The sequence below is a fragment of the Sceloporus occidentalis genome, unplaced genomic scaffold (genome assembly GCF_023333645.1).
Source record: "Sceloporus occidentalis isolate IW3139 unplaced genomic scaffold, rSceOcc1.0.p SCAF_45, whole genome shotgun sequence".
Classification (NCBI taxonomy): Eukaryota; Metazoa; Chordata; class Lepidosauria; order Squamata; family Phrynosomatidae; genus Sceloporus; species Sceloporus occidentalis.
The window spans coordinates 1,120,123-1,141,551 of NW_028317025.1; the positions used below are offsets into that span (position 1 = coordinate 1,120,123).

At 42.8% G+C, this 21,429-nt stretch overlaps 1 protein-coding gene across 1 annotated transcript; it reads right to left on the minus strand.

Annotated features, from left to right (window-relative positions):
* Positions 1 to 19,899: 19,899 nt before the first annotated feature.
* Positions 19,900 to 21,216, minus strand: LOC149289421 (C2 calcium-dependent domain-containing protein 4C-like). The gene has a single exon (XM_089490648.1). It carries the CDS (start codon positions 21,214 to 21,216, stop codon positions 19,900 to 19,902), a length of 1,317 nt encoding a protein of 438 aa, XP_089346774.1.
* Between the last annotated feature and the right edge of the window lie 213 nt (positions 21,217 to 21,429).

The following is a 21,429-nucleotide window of genomic DNA, read 5'->3' on the forward strand; positions in this document are numbered from 1 at the left end:
CCTCACTACATGCCCTCTAGACCCCATCCTATCATACCTACTTCCATCACTCTCTTCTAGCCTTACTCCTGCCCTCACTCACATCTTCAACTCCTCACTCTCTTCTGGTATATTCCCATCCCAATTCAAACATGCACAGGTCAGTGGCGGATCTACCGGGGTCGCAGGGGTCGCGACTGCGACCGGGCCCCGGCGGCAGGGGGGCCCAAGCCAAGGGGCCGCCCGAAATCTTTTTTAAGTTTTTTTTTTTGTTTTTTTTTAATAAGGCAGGGGCGTCCAACATGCGGCCCGTGGGCCAAATGCGGCCCGCGAGACCTCGAGGTGCGGCCCGCGTAAGATCGGCAGCCAGGGCAACCGATCTTACACGAGCCGCACCTCAAGCCCTGCTACTTACTTGTGGGAGGGTCTTCTGGACAGCACAGAGGAAGCGGAGTGACATCCTACTTCCTCTGTGCTTTAGCAGAGAAGGCAGAGGGAGGCCGCGCCCCCTGCTGAAGTCATCGAAGGGAGATGCAGTGCAGGTAAGGGGGTGGGGAGGGTGTTTGAATGAGTGTGTGTGATTGAGGGAATGAATCTGTGAATTAATGATTATATGAATAAATGAGTGTGTGTGTGTGTGTGTGTGATAGCATGGATGTGTAAGTGCTGGAACCTAGGCATGATGGGACTGTGATTGCTGTTAGCAATCACACTCGTATCATGCCAAGTCAGCCAGTACATGCTGAAACCTGGCCAGCTGCCCCCCTTGTGTATTGATGCTGCCAGCAGTATGGGGTCTGCACATCACTTACAGCCATCCTGTACCAGCGTGTATTGGCTGACTTGGCATGATAGGAGTGTGATTGCTAATAGCAATCAGAGTCCCATCATGCCTAGGTTCCAGCATTTACTGGATGGATGTGTAAGTGCTGGAACCTAGGCATGATGGGACTGTGACTACTGTTAGCAATCACACTCCTATCATGCCAAGTCAGCCAGTACATGCTGAAACCTAGCTAGCTGCCCCCCTTGTGTAGTGATGCTGCCAGCAGTATGGGGTCTGCACATCACTTACACCCACCCTGTACCAGCATGTACTGGCTGACTTGGCATGATAGGAGTGTGATTGCTAACAGCAATCACAGCGAGCACAGTCCCATCATGCCTAGGTACCAGCATTTACTGGTTGCCTGGGTATGATAGGAGTGTGATTGCTGTTAGCAATCACACTCCTATCATGCCAAGTCATATTGCTAATTTTGTCCAATTGTGTGTTACCTACTTTTATTAAACATGTGAGTTTTTATTATTATTTTTAAAGGTGGGGGTCATTTTCAGTTTTGGCTAAGTGAACCCTGAATGTTTTGGTCCAGAATTTTCATTTTAGTTCATCCCTAGAATAAATCTAGGGAATCCTGAATTTGTAGTCGCAAAACTTTCAAGGCCCAGAAATCAGTGAGAGGAAGAGTAAAGGTTTTGTGTCATTTTACTTTATTTTAATCTGCATATTTTATTAAAGGCCATATTTTTTGTCACAGTGAAAAATGAGTGCGGCCCTCGCACGTATACAATTCTGATGAAGTGGCCCACTGCAGAAAAAACTTGGACACCCCTGGATTATGCCCTTTGTACATGCGCCCCTTTTTCTTTGATTTTTTTACAGATATGATTCAATATGTAAATTGAATTTGTTGAATTAGTTGAAAAAAAATTGTTGGGTAAAAATCATGTTTTTTGGGGGGGGGTGAGGGGGTGGGGGGGCCCTTAACAGATTCTCGCACCCGGGCCCTGAGGCGTCTAGTTACGCCCCTGGCACAGGTCACTCCCATCCTCAAGAAGCCCTGCCTTGAACCAAATTTGCCTGCTAACTACCGCCCCATATCACTACTTCCTATAAACTAAATTCTGCAGATAACAAGCTAGCCCAGTTAGTCCAGAGCGTATTAACAATCTACATTTTTATCTTAATCTTTAAAATGGAAAAGCAAGAGCAAATCAGACTATGACATTTTGCTGTTGTTTAACAAAGCATTTGTACCCTGTCTAGGTTGACAACATGTCCCAATGTGCTTGAGACAGACCACAAGGTCTGGAACCTTGACATGTTCTAGAACTAAATAAATCCAATGCAGGCTCCCCCATTGTAACCTGCGTCTGCCACCAGAGAAGAGTCTATCCAAGGCCATTTGAAAGTGGAGAGGACTTTTAGGCCTCTGACTCCCTTGCTTTCCTGGAATGCACAAGTTGCCTTTATATCTGTTTAGCTGTACTTAGCTTCCGTAGCTAGTGGCAAGTTCAAATTTAAACAACTTGCCGTGCCGAGCTGACTAGAACCTCACAGCAGGATCCTCACTGGGCAATGGTTTTTACCGATGGTGGTTTTACTGGCTGACTTTACAGATGGTGGTTTAACTTTCTTTTTTCACATGCCTGGAAATATAAACCTCTCCACCTGTTTCGTATATATATATATATATATATATATATATATATATATATATATATATACACAAGAGGGATTGACGGGGCTTGATTGACATGTCTCCTAAAGCCATGCTAACTCAAGCCACATGAAGCTAAATCACAATTATAAAAAGTCACCATAACTCAATTTTCTGCATTGTGGCATCTTTTTTGCATTGATTTTGGTCAGATCAATAGTCATATGTAGCCTTTTGGCTAAGATCAATGGTCTCCCTTTGGGATCGCTTCTCTGCCTTTTGGCTAAGATCAAGTGAGTACCTGTGAGTGAAAGCTTGATCATCTGGCCTTAAGGCTGGGAATAGTGTCAGAGAGCCCAAGGCTGTTATAGTGCCCCCCAGCACGGACCGGCTGGGGCACTCGTCACTGTGAGGGGTGGGGCACACTTTTTTTTGTCTTGCACTGGTTGATAAGCACACTGTAATCACCTTGGATTACCTCTTGATGCGCTTTTTTTTATATACCCACCGTTAAATTGCCCTGGCCTATGTCTGGTGATGCAGGGGGATTTTTTTTATCTTACCAGACATTGGCTGGGACCTGTGATACTCTCACTGCTACTTATTTGGCACAACACTTTTCAGTTTTTTTGGATTTCAGCTTAAATATGATTTCAGGTTTCGGAGTGAGTTAAGCACCATTGGGTCGCCTGAAGCTACAGTGGAACTGAGCCCTCGAAGACTAAGTCCAGTATTGGCGGGGGGAGTGGTGTGTGCCTTCTGGCCCCCACTCCTCCATTGAATACTTTTTGTACGGGAGGACGTGAAGACTTCAGTGGATCTCCTCTCGGTTTCAGCGTGGCTGGGAAGGAACGAGCTGCATATCCTTCTGGGAAATGCAGCCCCAAAAGATGAAGATTGGAGACCCGGCTCCAGTCAAGGATGACCCCAAGGCATCAGGCCTGGTTAGTAGGAGAGATAGTCGTGTTGTTAGAAGCGATAGAGAATTCAGGAAGTGGAGTGGAGATGGAAGGAGGGAAGATAATGAGCTCCGTTTTAGAAAGATTAAGTTTCAGGTAGCGTTGTGACATCTATGAAGAAATAGCAGACAAGCAGTTGGTAATACAGGACATGAGAGATGGAGAGAAATCAGGAGAAGACAGGTAGATTTGGGCAGGGCCGGCCTTTGGGGTGTGCGACCTGTGCGACCGCACAGGGCGCCACACTCCAGGGGGCGCCACCGTAGCGTACCGCTGCCGCCAGCAGCGTACCTAGCGGCGGGGGGGGCGAGCAGCACCCGGTGCCGCTCATCAGGGGGGCACCCGGCACCCCTCCAGAGACGGACAGTAATGTCCGCCGCTGGAGGAGCAGGCTCGCAAGGGAGCGGTATCGGAGGTCTTTAACAGACCTCCGGCTCCCTTGAGTGATTTTAAGCCGGTTCAAGGATCTCCCTTGAACCCGGCTTAACATCACTCAAGGGAGCCGGAGGTCTGTTAAAGACTTCCGATACCGCTCCCTTGTGATCCGCGCGGCAACAGCTGCTGTGCGCCGGGGTTTGTTGTCAGATCCCGGCGCACAACACTGAAGCCGCGCCCACCGCTGTCCGTGCCCTCTGACCCGGAAGCAGACAGAAGAACTGAAGAAGAAGAACGAAGAGGAGGAAAAGGAGCTGTAAGGAGAAAAGAGGAAAGGTAGGAAAGCATTCAGTGAGAGTGGATTGGTATGTGTGTGGATTGGTATGTGTGTGGATTAGTGTATATATGTGCGGATTGGTATATATGTGTGGATTGGTATATATGTGTGGATTGGTATATATGTGTGGATTAGTGTATATGTGTGGATTGGTATATATGTGTGGATTGGTATATATGTGTGGATTGGTATCCGTGTGGATTGGTATACGTGTGGATTGGTATACGTGTGGATTGGTATACGTGTGGATTGGTATATATGTGTGGATTGGTATACGTGTGGATTGGTATACGTGTGGATTGGTATACGTGTGGATTGGTATACGTCTGGATTGGTATATATGTGTGGATTGGTATGTATGTGTGGATTAGTATGTGTGGATTGGTATGTGTGTGGATTGGTAAGTGTGGATTGGTATATATGTGTGGATTAGTGTATACGTGTGGATTGGTATACGTGTGGATTGGTATACGTCTGGATTGGTATACGTCTGGATTGGTATATATGTGTGGATTGGTATACGTGTGGATTGGTATACGTGTGGATTGGTATACGTGTGGATTGGTATGCGTGTGGATTGGTATGCGTGTGGATTGGTATGCGTGTGGATTAGTATATGTGTGGATTGGTAAGTGTGTGAGAGTGATGGGTGTTATGCTGTACCATTTCCAATGTCTTTTTCATGATCTAATTATGCTCTAAAAGTACATCATAACTCCCATCATTCTATACTGTTCCATACAGTGGCAGAGCTGGGAGACAGAGGCCTTGCACCCCCACCGCAGGACTCCTGAAAGGTAAGTGAACTTCAAAGAGGGAAAGGGTAGATAGTTAGGAGGGCGTATATAGGGAGAAGGGAGTGAGACAGGGGAAAGGGGGTAGATAGGGAGAAGGGAGTGAGAAGGGGTAGATACGGCAGAAGAGAGTGAGAAGGGGTAGATAGGGCAATCATACTCCTATCATGCCAAGTCTGCGAGTAAATCCTGGAATCTGGGTATGCCTGGGCATGATAGGAATGTGATTGCTGTTAATCATATATATATATGATATATATAGACTTGAAAACCGAAGTTGTTTGTGTGGTTATTTGGAAAGTCCCTGGAGTGCCGGTAACTATTTTTGGACTTATATATATATAATATTATTTAATTGTTTTCTCCTATTTTGGTGTGTTACTTACTTTAAATAAAAGTGTTAGATTTTTTATGGTGTTGGGGGGGGTCATATTCGGTTTTGGCCAGGTAAATGCTGCACTTTCGGTTTCAGTCCAGAATTCGTTTCGGTGCATCCCTACTACTAAGCCAGACAATTAAGTGGTAGGCCTAGACCACATCAATGTTTGGCGTAGTATATAGTGATTGGGGTTTTGTTACAAGTTTTGTTACAAGTTTTTATTCCTTTCTTTTTTTGGGATGGGGGGGCGCCAGAGGAGTAGTCCGCACAGGGCGCCAGAACACCTAAGGCCGGCTCTGGATTTGTGTATCATCTGCATATAGATGATACTGGAGGCCAAATGAGTTGATTAGTTTGGCAAGAGATGAAGTACAAAGAGAGAACAGCAGAGGGCCAAGGACTGAACCGAAAGTGGAAGGGGTGATGATGTCTTCCCAGAGAAGAAACAGTTAGACAGATATGAGGAGATCCAGAAGAGAGCTGTATCTCGAATGGCTGTAGAAGAGAAGGGAGTTGAAGGTAGAAAAAAGGCATTGTGGGTTGTAAGAAAGGGAGGATATGAGAGTAGAGACAGAGGGCAGAGTTATAGGTGTGAAGTCTTCACTGGATTTTGATTTTCTGAAATAGCATTCAGTCGTCCGGGAGCACTTTTGAAGAAAGCGTGTGGTTTTGTTATGCCATGGTTGGCGTTTCAATTGTCGGGGGTAACATATAGTAACTGGAACTATGTTGTTGAGAGATGAGGCAAGTGTATTCTTATAAAAAGTGGCTGCTGCGTCTGGACAGGAAAGGGTTAATATGAAAGGTAAGAGAGGTTCTAGTGAGGCTGACAGTTGGGTAAGGGTATTACTTGGTAATTGCCTACAAATATGAGGTGACTGTTGGAACTTTGTTTTGTTAGGTGTTAGCACTGGAGAAAAGGTTAGAAGGTGGTGGTCAGACAGAGGGAAAAGAGAGATGGAGAATTCTGAAAGGGAGCATGATCTGGAGAAAACCAGATCAAGTGAATGTTCCTCAATGTGTGTAAGAAAATTAGTCCATTGAGAGACCAGAAGAGGATATCAGGGAGAGGAGTTTGGAGCTAGCAGAGTTGTTAGATATGTCAAAAGGAAAGTTAAAATCTCCGATAATAAGACAGGGCATATTAGAAGAGAGGAAGAAGGGGAGCCAGGCAGAAAAGTGGTCAAAGAACTGTGATTTAGGACCTGGAGGGCGATATATTAATGCAATTTGGATTGTGTGAACCTCAAATGAACAGAATGAGGAGGGAGGGCTTGGTGTATGCTGGAAGGTGCACTTTTTCTGCGATCAGGCCTAGGAGTGTGGCTGAAGTGTAATCCTCTGAAGAAGGCAGAGGCGGTAGTATCATGGGAGAGGATCCAGGTTTAAGTAGGTTTAAGTAAGTGCTAGGAGGTTAAAAGTATTGGGAGAGAAAAAGATCATGTATACAAGCAACTTTGTTGCATTATGGTTGGAGGAATGAGATTGTTTAGGTTGTGCATGTTGGTTACGTTTTGTGGCTGACAGTGATAGGAATAGGGAAGAATATTGTTTAGTTTTATTGTTGATGTACTGGGGTAGCCATGAAGGTGGAGAGATGTAGAGGGAAAAGATTTGGAATGGTTTAATGGAAAGTAATGGGCATACCTGGGAACTCTCCGGGTTTGACCCGGAGATTGCCGGGTGAGCACTGCTTCCCTGGTTCTCCGGGTCAAGACCCGAATACTCGGGGGAACGGGGTCTTGACACGCCTCGCTCCTCGCCCATTTTTTCTTTAAATTGGCGTGTTTCCCGCTGCCATCAGCGGGAACTCCCCCAACGTCAGCGGGAACTCCCCTGATGTCAGCGGGAACTCCCCTGACCTCAGTGGGAACGACCCCGATGTCAGCAGGACCACCCACTGACATCAGCAGGACCTGCCACTAACATCATGGGACTGCCCGCTGATGTCAGTGTGCATTTCATGCAGGTAGACAGACAAGCCAGCTATGGTGCACAGATAGATCTGTAGCAGAATCACTAAGCAGGAAAGTAGTCAGGCAAGCCAAGGGTCAAAAACAGCATACACAAATCCAAAGCAGTAAACACTATGGCAGGACCACATAGCCTCATGCTGTGCTTCACAACCGCATCTACAGTGTTTCCCTGTTGGGGGAACGCATGGACGACCAGGATCACGAGCTTGGGATCTCTGTACCAGCTGGCAGCAACCTATCTGCCAGTAGCCGGTCCCTTGAGGATAGCCAAAATCAGAGCCGGGGGAATGCAGATCACTTGAAGGGGCCCATAACCTTTCTTCTGGACCATATCCCTTCCAGTGTGCCAGGTAGTCGATGGTATTTCAAAACTGTTTGCACCTCATATTTTAAATGAGAGCCTATTCTGACAGGTTCAGACTGTAGAGTTTGTTTTGTGAATCTATTACAGTTGAGGTTTTTAAGAAAAGAAACATGAAACATACAAGGTATTTGGAGGAAGGGAGTAAGGAAGAAGCAGGTTTCGGTGTTGCTGATTGCCTCAACATTGTGTTTGTTTAGTAAATGTTTTGAAATAGAAAACAGCATATTACATTCTGTTTATCTGATCTTCGTAATAACAATAAACAATAAAAAAATCCCTTTTAAACAAGAAGCTAAGGATAAGATATGGAAGGAGAATTATGTGGAAATATTTGCCACTGAGTGGCTTAATCTCGCCATGGTTGCTAAACTGGATACAGCTGAAAAACAGGAGGAAGAGGACAAGCAATACAGGCTGCATATTTTCTAGCAGTCTGCAACTCTTTTACTTCGCATCTTTTCTAGCAGTCTGCAACTCTTCTCTGTGCTAGCTAGTAGACCTGTACATTCGCATTTGTACAAATTCCAAATTTACTGAATTTTGGTGAATTTGGTGATTCCTACGGAAACGAAAACAAGGCCAGACTCCCACAAATTATTTTTTTTACGTTACATAGTTACATAGTTCATAAGGTTGAAAAAAGACCTAAGTCCATCAAGTTCAACCCTTCTACCTAACCTTCCTATTCTTGATCCAAAAGAAGGCAAAAAATCCCCTAATTAAGCTACTTCGAATTCTGCCATCAGGGGAAAAAATTCCTTCTTGACTCCAAGAGGCAATCGAATTTCTCCTTGGATGAAGAAGCTCTAAAATATTAATGTTATTCTATATATATCTCTGTATGTCATGCCTTTCTAAGAAAATATTGAGACCCCTTTTGAAGGTATCTAATGTATTGGATAACACCACCTCCCTTGGAAGTGAATTCCATACCTTTATTGTCCTCACTCTAAAGAATCCCTTCCTTTGTCGTCTATGAAACCTGCGCTCTTCCAGTCTCAGAGGGTGACCTCTTGTTCTTTGTATATTTCTGTTATTGAACAGGGTACTGAAGACCTCTTTATATTGGCCCTCATATATTTATATAATGTGATCATATCCCCTCTGAGACGCCATTTTTCCAGCGTATATAATTTTAACTTTTTTAGTCTCTCTTCATAACTAGTATCTCCCAATCCCCTTATTAGTTTCGTAGCCCTCCTTTGCACTTTTCCATAATGTCCTTTTTAAGGACCGGTGCCCAAAAGTGTACCGCGTATTCAAGGTGAGGTCTTACCAATGACCTGTAAAGAGGCAAGATAATATCCTCCTCCCTTGAATCAATACCTTTTTATGCATGCCAAAACCTTATTGGCCCTCGCAGCTGCTTGCTGGCATTGCGCACTGTTGTCAAGTCCTTCTCATTGGTAGTTTCCCCCAAGGATATTCCATTTAAAGAATAGGTTGCATTTTTATTATTTTTACCATAATGCATAACTTTGCATTTCTCTATATTGAACCTCATCTGCCACTTGCACACCCAGTCCCCAACTCTGTCTAAATCTTCCTGCAAAGAAGAAACATCAAGATTAGTCTGAATTACCCGGCCTAATTTTGTCATCAGCAAAAACTGTGACATGGCTCTCAATGCAGCTTCCGAGATCATTTATAAATAAATTAAAAAGAAGAGGACCGAGGACAGACCCCTGAGGCACTCCACTTAATACCGGCGTACAGGCTGAGAAACATCCATTCGCAACAACCCTCTGCATTCTATCTTTTGGCCAATTTCTGATCCACATACAGACATTTGCCCCTAAGCCTATTTCTGTTAATTTATAGAGAAGACTTTTATGCGGAACCGTATCAAATACCTTAGCAAAGTCCAGATAAATCACATCTACAGCCACCCCCAGGTCTATATTTTACTAATTTCTTCATAGAATGCTAATAGGTTGGTTTGATAAGACCGGTCTTTCACAAATCCTTGTTGACTTCTACTAATTGGATTATGGATCAAGATATGATCTTGAATGTATACCTTTAGCAACCCTTCAAATAATTTCCCCACTACAGATGTTAAGTTTACTGGCCTGTAATTGCTTGGTTGAGATTTTGGTCCCTTAAAGCTTAACATCGGTAGTGGGGAAATTTTTTGACGTGAGTTAATGACAGAGCTTGTAGTAGCTTCCTCTCCTCCGATTGGTGGATCATGGAGATGACATCACTGCAAGCACCACCGTATTGCCCTCAATTCACCCGAGAGCAAAATGACGGTGCTTGCAGTGACGTCCTCTCCCTCGATTTAATAATTGGGAGAGGTCGTCACTGCAAGCAGTGGCGGAACTACCGGGGTCGCGACTGTGACCGGGCCCTGGAGCTCTGCCAGTCAGGGGGGCCCAAGGGGTGCCGAGCGGTTGCTGAAAACGACCGCTCGGCAACTCTTGGGCCCCCTTGACTGACAGAAATCCAGGATGCCTCTGCTCCCCGCCGCTGCTGCCGCCGTCGCCACCTGCCTCAGCGCTGCCCAGAGTGCAGTGTTGGGAGCGTGAGGCGTTTGTCTCGGGTGCCGGCGCTTCACGCTGAGCGCCGGCATATGACGTCATACAGACAAACGCCTCACGCTCCCAACACAGGAGTTGATGGTAAGTGACCTACAAAGGGGGGGTAGTGAGGGAGAGGGTAGATCGTGAGAAGGGGGGGTAGGGAGGGAGAGGGTAGATCGTGAGAAAAGGGGGGTAGGGAGGGAGAGGGTAGATTGTGAGAAGGGAGGTAGGGAGAGGGGAGATTGTGAGAAGGGGGGGTATGGAGGGAGAGGGGAGATAGTGAGAAAGGGATAGATGGGTTGGGGGTGGGGGGGCCTTAACAGATTCTCGCACCGGGGCCCTGAGGTTTCTAGTTACGCCCCTGACTGCAAGTGTCGTCATATTGCACTCAGTTGTCTCTTTCAGTGAAGTCCTCTTCCCGGATTAGTGGATTGGGATGAACGTCACCGCAGCACCGCCATTTTGGTGGAAGTTGCCCTTGCATATCTGCGCAGATGCAGACAAAGAAAGATATCAGATTAAGGTATCCAGATTAAGGATTGAAGATAGAAGAGAGAAGAAAAAGGAGACAAGAAGATACAGAAGTGGTCGGCAGGGAATGAATGGAAACATTTAGAGAGTGTGAAAGAATGAGCGAGAATAAGAGAGTGAGTGACAGTGTGAGTGAGTGACAGTGAATGACAGTGAATGTTGGCACCAGACAACAAATTTAGTTCCCGAATAAAAAATGCCTCCGAATTTCCGGCCAAAAAACCCCAAACACTGTTCATCTGAGTATAAATCCAGGGAGAAGGGCGAAGAAGGTCACATATAGAATTGGGGCAGGGGTATGCTTGTACAGGATGTGGAAGGGTCTTCAATACAAGTGTTCTTTTGGAACTGTTATTCCAGAATGGTCATTGTCCGGCTAAGGACTTACCAGCATTGAAATTTGGAACTCATTTCATTCCGTGTTGACTGGACTATTGAGGCGGATTTTGAGGGTTGTGATAGAGCAGGGGCGTCCAACATTGGGCCCGCGTGAGATCGGCAGCCAGGATCATAAGAGCCCTGCTGCTTACTTGTGGGAGGGTCCATTCTCTGCTCCAGTCCTGCTTCCTCTGTGGGGAGAACGAGGGAGGCCGCGCCCCCTGCTGAAGTCTGTGAGCGGCATCGAGAGCTGTAGAGCAGGTAAGGGGATGGGGTAGGTTGTGTGAATGAGTATGTCTGATTGAGGGAATGAATCTGTGAATGAATAATTGGTGTGTGTGTGATAGCATGGATGTGTAAGTGCTGGAACCTAGGCATGATGGGACTATGATTGCTGTTAGCAATCACACTCCTATCATGCCAAGTCAGCCAGTACATGCTGAAACCTGGCTAGCTGCCCCCCTTGTGTATTGATGCTGCCAGTAGTATGGGGTCTGCACTTACAGCCACCTTGTACCAGCATGTATTGGCTGACTTGGGATGATAGGAGTGTGATTGCTAACAGCAATCTGCTAACAGCAATCACAGTCCCATCATGCCTAGGTTCCAGCATTTACTGGTTGCCTGGGTATAAAAAGAGTGTGTTTGCTGTTAGAAATCACACTCCTATCATGCCAGGTCAGCCAGTACATGCTGAAACCTGGCTAGCTGCCCCCCTTGTGTATTGAGGCTGCCAGCAGTATGGGGTCTGCACTCACAGTCACCCTGTACCAGCATGTATTGGCTGACTTGGGATGATAGGAGTGTGATTGCTAACAGCAATCTGCTAACAGCAATCACAGTCTCATCATGCCTAGGTTCCAGCATTCACTGGTTGCCTGGGTATAAAAAGAGTGTGTTTGCTGTTAGCAATCACACTCCTATCATGCCAAGTCATATTGTTGATTTTTTTTGTCCAATTTTGGTGTGTTACTTTTAATAAAAGTGTGGTTACACACTAAAATTGGACAAAAAATACAACGCCCAGCCAACCAGTACATGCTGGAATCTGGGTATGCCTGAGATTGCTGTTAACAATCATAATATATAATTTTTTTGTACAATTTTGGTGTGTAACTTACTTTTATTAAAAGTGTGTGTGGGGGGGTCATTTTCAGTTTCGGCTAAGTGAACCCTGAATTTTTTTTATTTTTACTTATCCAGAATCCTGAATTTGTAGGCCCAGAAATCCCAGAAATCTGTGAGAGAAAAGTAAAGGTTTTGTGTCATTTACTTTATTTTAATCTGCATATCTTATTAAAGGCCATATTTTCTCTAAGTGAAAAATGAGTGCGGCCCTCGCACGTATACAATTCTGATGAAGTGGCCCACTGCAGAAAAAACTTGGACACCCCTGTGATAGAGGGTGATTTACCAGATAGCTCAGTGGGAATAGAACAATTTTCGATACGTGCAACCTTATCTCTAGCAATATAGGTTCCTACTTTTGTTTTAGTCTAGACCACAAAAATGTTTTAGAACTGGGATTACTTATATGTCCTCCAGTTTCCCTCACATCTTCCTTCTGGATTGTGAGGAGTGGGAATTAGTGATTGAAGTGATGAGATTTAAACATAATAGCTAGGTACCTGGCAAAAGCTCTGTGATATGCATTGCCTGGAGACAGTTGTGGTTGATTCTGTACTTTTATTCATTTATTCTGTGTTTTTTATTACTTGCCTGAATTTCCATGTCAATGTATTGGAGCTATGTTCCAAGATGTTCAAAGACCTTAATGTAAGGTTATGTATCTATTGAATTTTCTAAATATATTTCTGTCTGCTGGTATTATTTCTTCACTTCTGAGCCTACCGTTCCATCTGAAGATTAATAGAGAAGTTCTAAAGAACCCCAACTTTGAAGTGTTCTAAACGTTTCCTGTAACGTATCACATGTTAACGTGTAACATTTCTTGTAACTTATTAATGTGTGATGTTTCCTATAATGTATTAATAAATGCTGTGGCCATTTGTATCCAGAAAAAATGGATGTAAGTTTTTCTTTATGTACTGGAATGAGAAAAATGAACATATTCATTTCAGGATGTAAAATTATTTTTTTAATTCCATGGTAGTTTGTACTGTGTAGGATTTTGTATATAGCAGCTCATTGCTTAAGCTTTGTAACTATTGTCATATTGTTATGTAGAAGCAGGTAAGCAGAGTGTAAAGCATATTTAGTTATGCTACTAAAACATACTCTATCCTAGATCTTGACTGACACAAATACACACAAGATTCATGTTTTACAAACTTTATTGCACAAAAATGCAAGTTTTTTAATATAAACAAACAACACAATTATTGTTTCATAATCAGAATTTCCTCATTCAATATATATATAACAAACTAGTAAAAGTTACAAAACATCAAAAATAAAACTGTATGGGGCCCAGAGGAGTTAGGGAAGAGAAGAAGTGACTTATACACCATATGTAATGCAAGGTTATATAACTGAACCCAAGAGGTTTCAGTTACCCTTTACAACTGTTGTGGGCACTCATGTTTGAGCAGCACATGGCAAGTCTGACCATGGTCAAGCAGAAAAGTGTTATCTCAAACCCACATCAGCATGCCCAGTGATATACTTACATCAGAATATGGGTTATAGTTAAATGTCCACTCCAATGCAATTTTCATGTAAAATGCATACTGGAGTCCATTTTTGCATGTGCATCAAGTGCATTTTACTGTATTGCATTCTTTGGTTATAAGGGTTTAAAAATTAGTTTTCTCTCTAGTAACATAACGCCTCTCCCAGCAGCCTCAACTGAAATAATTTACATATACATGCTCAATAGCACTAGCCAATGGGAATCGCGACAGCCAATCACATGTATCCTATCCGAATTCTGATGTTTTGCTTAAATGGGAGAATTACTGAGCATGTGCAGGAAGCAAGTAAATAATACATGCACAAATTCACATGCAGTAAAATTATTTGAAGTACCTGCAAAATGGACTCAAGCGTGTATTCAAAAATTACTACAATTTTGGGGACTAGACTGTTCCACTTATGTGGCACAGAGGGGCTGTAACATCACATGTTTGTGGTGATTATGTCATTGTAGGACGTGATCCAACCATTTCGTTGCTTGCTACGCTTTAAGTCTTGCTGGGTTTCTTAAATTTCTTAAAGTGTTTTCAGCAGATTTATAATTTACATCAAAAGCATAATATCATAAAGAAATAGAATTTTATAGAATATTGCGCTGTTGTGCTTCAATGTTTATTATTGTTGCAACCTGCTTTGCAGCAAACTCAATCAAAAGAAAGAGATGGCCATCCCATCAAAACTGAGGGCATCAACACTGAGTCTCACATCCTGAGGACAGTAGGTCATGACCTGAATACACTCACACATATCCTTTAGCTTGCTCTGCCCCACCTACAAAGCATTGTATTCATTGATGGATGGAGAACGAGTTCTAGAGCACCTGGAGTGTAAATTCAGCCCAATAGCATTTTTTGGGTGGTATTACAAGTGGAAAATATTATCTTTCTGTTGGTGGCATCTCTGTATATATTAGATTTGGTTAGAGAGGATTGAAAAGTACAAAAGATTTGCAGAAGAATCTCTGTCATGCTTAGGAACAGAATTTGACAGGTATAAGAGCCTTTGGGTCCATCTAGTGAGCACATTTCCTTTTCTGCTGTGAAAAACCTTAAACCTTGTTTAAGCCTTGGTCTTTTCTTCAGGATAAACTTAAGTCCCTCAAAAACATCTTTAATACCAACTTCTAGCCTTTGTGTTGGAAAGTTGTTTCATTTATCCACCACCCTTTCAAAAACATAAAACTTCCTTACAACTAAGCCTCTGACCCTCTAGTTCTAGACTACAACCTCCTGTCCTGTAAATTCCACTGCGCAAACTAGCAAGAACAAATGTAAATATTATTAGTGTTATTGTAAAATACTACCACATTTTATATAGGATTAAACCCACTTTTAACATTCAGTTGTCATAATTTCCTCTTTCAGAGACTAAGCTTGTGACAAAACACATAATATAGTATTGCATTTATTCCAGAAAAAAGCTTTGTTATGCATATTCAGTGACATTTGTGAAAGGTAAGCGTATCCAACTCTTTTGCACTTAATAAGCATAATAATATTCCAGATGAAGGGTTTATTCTTGTGTAGAGCTGCTTTCTATATAATATTGATTTATCACAATGACTAGACACTTCATCAGATGTCGAGGAAGGAACCATTAGGCTGCAAAGCAAAAACAATGCAAGCCAGTGTGCAATGTTAAAATGTGCAGTGTACTAAATTAGACTTGTATGTGACTTGTGGGAAATAAGCAGAGCATTGATTGCATTTCCCTGTCTGCAACTGTCTGATAGGATGATTGCTCTTCTGGAAGACTTAATGCAAATGATCTGTGCTACAGCATTAATGCAGACACCTAATAAATACTTCTATACTGCCAATTTAAAACTGGTTCCCATAAACAGTTGGTGGATGTTTAGAGAGATATCAGTTGGCTCCTTTTTTTAGTAGCTGAATCCTAAAATGGTAATTTCTACTGTATTGCAATAAATATTTTGTTAATTGGACATGTTGCCATTATTAGATTTCTCCACTGTTGCATCAACCAGCTTTCCATCACCAGGGCATTTTCTGGGGTGCTTGAAAGTACTCAGTCTTGTTAGCACCTTTTTTCATATATAGCACTGGAGCCTTTTTCCTCTTGTTTGAGAGAGTACCAGAACACTGTCTACATCCATCCTTGTTTCCTTTCTGCATACCTCCTAAATTACCAAATTAAGTGGGACAGTCACCATTTTCAGGCAGCTCTCCCACTTTATCTGCCTTGCTGGCCCACTGAGCTGTGGAATTGTTTGATACCTGAGCATTTGCAGCCCAGACCTCCATCAAAGCTTTCACTGTGTCAGCTTGTGACCTATTTAAGTGAAGTGCATCATATTTTGCCATTCTGCTTCAAGAGATTTTGAGGTAGAGGTCATTTTTTTTGTTAAAGACCTGCCATACCTGCAGAACAACCTATAACCTTTAATTACCAAACTGCAGCATATGCATCATTACTGAGATTGTATAGACTAATCAATAAAAAGTGATTCTGGTGCAAAATTTAAAAATGTGGTCTTATTACCATAGCAACCAACAAGAACATTCCTGTGGACTGTAATGGCAATAAAACCGCTTTAACACTTTTACAACACTTTTTCATACATAACACCCTATATTTCTTTTGGAGTTATGTCTATGAAAATCACTAACAGGCGAAGCGATAATGTGCTATTTAAACTCTTTTGCAAAAGGCATTTTGGTTCTTCCAATCATACTATGTAAAAGGCAGAAAAAAACACTGTTACCACTACATACATGCAGTAGTACATGCTAAGAAGAACCTTCATACTAATGTAAATTAGTCTAAATTCAGCTAAATTCTTATTCTACACATAAATCTTACATAATGTAAAATAATTTTATATTGCTTGCCTACTGTGGTTTTAACTCAGCCCTACAATATAAGTTTAAACAGTCTTAACCTAAACATGCTCATGGGGTATTTCTAGCAACGGGCTGATGAAATTCAGCCCTAGGGCAAATCTAGGAAATTAGACTTTAATAAAGCAGCTAAAAACACTTGTGGCAGGCAGGAGACAATGTACACTATCCCTCTCTAAACAACACACATTTACAGAGCACCCCTTAAAAGTAGCACAGAAAGGATCCGGCAGGGGCAATTGGGGCTCTGACTCCAGGCCCCATATTACTGTTGTTTCTACACTTATGATCTTGTGAGGCAAAGAGAAGAGCTAAGATACATTGCTTCCCTCAATGGGTGTGAAGGAGACCAGGACCACTTGCATTTTCCCAGGGACAAAGGGGCCCCACAAACCCTGAGGACAGCCATGGGATCCAATAATCAAGTAAATGCTGCCTAAAATCTGTCTAGAAACTCTGGTGGCTATGTCTGGAATTGCAAGTAAAACACATAAAAGCTTCAGATAGAGGCAAAAAATATTAAAAATAAGTTGCTCAGGGGGCAATTGCCCACCTTATTTACGCTGGAACATGTATTTCTAATGTAGAGGCACGTGGTGTCTTGGTTAGGTCATATTTTGAGAGAAGAGGATAAGAATCTGTTCAAGTTTTGCCATGCTTGTTAGCACAAGAGCCTATAATCTGTTGTTAATAAGGGGCTAGCTAAGGATACTTAGAATAATAATAAAGTACCAAAAACATGCAAACATGTAATTTTCATGTGTCCCCTAAAAGGAGTTTACTAGAGATGCTTATAAAGGATGCATAATAGACGCATGCATCCAACTCTGCCAACCTTTGGGAGGTACCCTGGAAATGGTCCTCCACTCACAAGATTCCTAACCTGACTTATGGATGGCTCCTCTGAAAGTGAATCTATGGTCTGTTTCAGGAATAACATATTCATCAGCCAAGTACATCTAATCTCCGTGCTTTGGACCTCAACTTCTATAATTTAAGTCTGTATTGAGACTATCTGAGCATTGTGGGAGCTGTAGTCCACAGCAGCAGTGCTAATTGCACATTCTACCGCAGTGGTAAACTTGCATGTAAAATACTATAGCCTTTAATGATATCCTTTTTAAACAAAAAATGTCAAAGTACAACAAACAGAGGGAGGCAACAACTCAGAAACAACCGTGCAAATTGGTAAATATGTCATGCTTCAAATAATTTATATTTACAAATACATCATGTGCAAGTTTATGAGGGTATTGCTGGATTATAGACAGCTATATAAACATCTACTCCATGTCAAAGAAACTGACCTAACAGAGACGAGATAGTAAAAGGAGATATAGTGTGGAATGGAGGGTATTGCAGAAGGGGATGCCAGGAGTTAATGTGTGGTTAATGTGCAGTTATTTTTATGTCAGAGCAAGTTTCTCAACAAACATTCTCAAAGGTCTGTATTTGCTTTAGTCCTTTAGATTGTAGACTTGGCAATTCCAATGAAAAAACATTCATTGTATCAACCCCTTGGTAAATTATCCACCCAACACAAAGCTGTCCAGCTCTTGGAGAATTTCACCTTCCCTGCTTCTCAACTGGATGAGAATCATGGCAAAACAGCTTGCAAAAAGACTAGTCAAGAAAAACTCAGTTTTAGTGGTGATACTCAAAATACTAAAACCTCATGATTAACCAAGCAACCATTGTGCTTTCCTTGTTCACCCAATGACTATTTTTAAACAGATACTTCTGTAAGTTCATTGAAGCAAGCAAAATGAAAACATATATGCCGATGTGGACCTGTCTCAGACTAAGACACACATAAACACACATGTCACTTTGATTCCTTACACATGTTACATGGGGACCCCCATGTAAGTCATTAAGGCTGAACATGCATATGCATTAGACTTGTGATTATCTCTTTTCCCTGATATAATGCAGGGCATTTACAATTGACTGATTAGATGTGACAATGGTTGCTCCCATATAGACCCTGTCTATAGTATAGCATGGAGAAAATCCAAAATCAAAAATAGTTCTTGAAAGGTAAAGAATGGCCTTATGTTAGGAAAAAACATAAATTTATGGCAAATAATTCAGCTAATCAAATCTGCTCAGTTTTTCCATAATTTATTGGTTCCATGGTCCTGTCTTATATTCAGCAACCATATGCCTACCCCATGTGTGTTTCCCTCATTGTATTAACCTCGACCACTTCTGCTGGGAGGCCATTCCACTTAGCTACCTCTCCCCCTCTCAGTGAATAAAAATGCCATGATTCTCAGCCATCATTTCTGCCAACCACTACTCAATACATTTTAATAATGGGGAAGAAAAAGAACAAAAATGTTTGTTGAACTTCACATGTCTTTTTTGAAAACAAGAGAAATGTCACTGTATTCTTCCAGGTTAACTATTTTTAAATAATAAATCAATGTTTTCAACCAGTAAAAAAAAAATGGATATGAGAACCCTTGTCTAACATTTTTAAAATGCTGCTGCAAGGTGCAGAGTGTTGATGGGTATGGTAGCAGGTATGGGTAGAATGCTACAAGAAAGGGACTTATAACCTGTGCATGCAGACACTAACAACTCTATCTGCTTTTGACATCTATAGAATTAATGGAAGCATGTCACTTGTAGCTCAAGGTTACGGTCATACAAAACAGCGTCACTGCGCAGTTGCCAGATAGAGTGCATTAATTTCCAGGCTAATATGCCAGGGGAGGCGGTACCTAGTTGTTTAGGGCGGCAGGCCGATAGGGGCCGAAGAGAAGTAATCTAGCAGAGGTGTAGCTGCAGGCACTGGCTTTTTGTTTGGTGGGTTTCTGGTATCTTATCAGCATGTGAGTCAGACACTGAAAGTTATCTGCAGTAGAATTATATATACAATGCAAATCAAGGATTATCTTTTTCAGTACCAAAATCGTTATGCTGTAAAACATATATTGTGCTGATTCTCATAGAGCAATGTGGTGTTATTGTTTAAACACCTCTGCCTGTTGACATTGCATGGTTTGTAGTAATGGTCTCTAAAGATGCGGGTAACATGAATAACTACTTAAGTGCAATATTCTGCAGGTCTGTTGCTTAAACGTGCATTACCATTCACACATTAAGATATTTTTTGATTTATCTGAAAGTGATGTCAACTGAAAATGCTATTAGCTGCATGTCTGTAACAACTTCCAAGGTGCAATAATCTGCGTGCCTGTAGTTTTAAGGGTTCAAAGCTCCGCAGGGTTTTACACCTCAGCACAGCGGCATAGCACCACTGGTGAAATGCAGCCCCTGATGCAGAGAAAAACTAACCTCCTCCCACCCCATGACATCACCTCATTTTGTCCATTCTCATAGGAATGGCAAGAGAGCAGTCAGTGGGATCTCCTTTTCCCCCAGTAAAGTGTCTCTTTTCAGGCTGCTGCCTTTGTTCAACACCTTCAGTTTTAGTGACATCTTCTTGGCACTTCCAGCCACCAGACCATCAAAGAAAAAGTCCTCATTGAACACTGGGTTCCGACTGTTCTTGATGATGGTGCTTCTTTGACGGTGGACTTTGCCTGGGTTCAGATATAAGACAACACAGCAGTTCACCCCTTTGAGGTCACACAGTTTATCAAATAGGTGCTCTGCTGCAATCAACCGAACCCTAAGTCGGGCATTGGATGGATCATATTCCGCTACAAGCCTCATACTACCACCTTTGCTGAGTCCAACATTATGTTCTTTTTGCGGGAGATCTAATGGAGAAATGCCTTGTTGGCTTGCAACCACGCCAGCTCCCTTCGCACCACGTAGTCTCCTTCTGGGCATGCTGGGACTGGTGTCTGCTGAGCTGCACTCATCTGTAGATAGTGAGCTGTTTCTGGCCACAGAGTGCTTGAGTTTTATAAGCTTAGATTGTGTGTCTGGTGTAAAGATCTTAAGCAGTGAGACTGAGCGAGAAAGCAGTGGAGAACTGAATGGTGAGGACTCAGCTGAGGAGCAGGTATCACTCTCACCACCACTAAAATAACGGTAGGGGTTCATCAATGACATGCCAAAGTCTGAGGGGTTCAGTTGGGACCCTCCTCCTCCTTCTGTTGCGCTTCGTCTCTGAGAACTTGGAGAACTAGATTGAGATGGACAAGGGGAGAGGGAGCCTTGCTCACTGTGAAAGAGAGATTCCTTGCGCCGGGTGTGCGGGCTCTCCATCAGCGTTACAAACCCATACGATGTTTGAGCTTTAGGGACATATGGCAGAGACATTGCAGTCTGAGACTGAGGGTCTGCATTTGTGCCCAAGTCTTCCTCTGATGCCCATTCATCGGCACTCTCAATCTGTATAATGTGACGATTGGCTGCTTTCAATAGGTTGCGACTTTCTGAGGCAGCTTTGGTTGGCAAACGTGGACTGCGCTGAGGGCGTCTACCTGACAAATTCTGCTCAGAGGCAGATGTACCAAGGTTGGGTTTAGATGGAGTCCCCTCTCCTGCAGATACTCCCTCAGCCCCTCCACCCTCGGCTGGCATGCTGGTCAGTTTTGGAGGGATAAAGAAATCTGGGATCTTGTCTGGTGTTAGCACATTGCTGTAGGGTCCACTCTTGGATTGTTTGTCACCAGTTTCTCCAGACTGACGCCCAGTGCTATGGTCTACGGTGCCACGGATCCTCTCTAAAAGCCACATTGTACACGTGTGTAGGGGTTATAGGAGCAGTAGAAATAAATGATGCAGATGAAAAGAGCTTCCTGGCTGGAAAAGAAATAACGTTACTAGGTTAAAATACCAAAATAACATAAATATTGACACACAAACACTAATGTTCTATCAGATACACACACATCGCTAAGCAAAAATACATGCAGAAAAGGAAAAAGCATAAACGAACATATGTGTTCA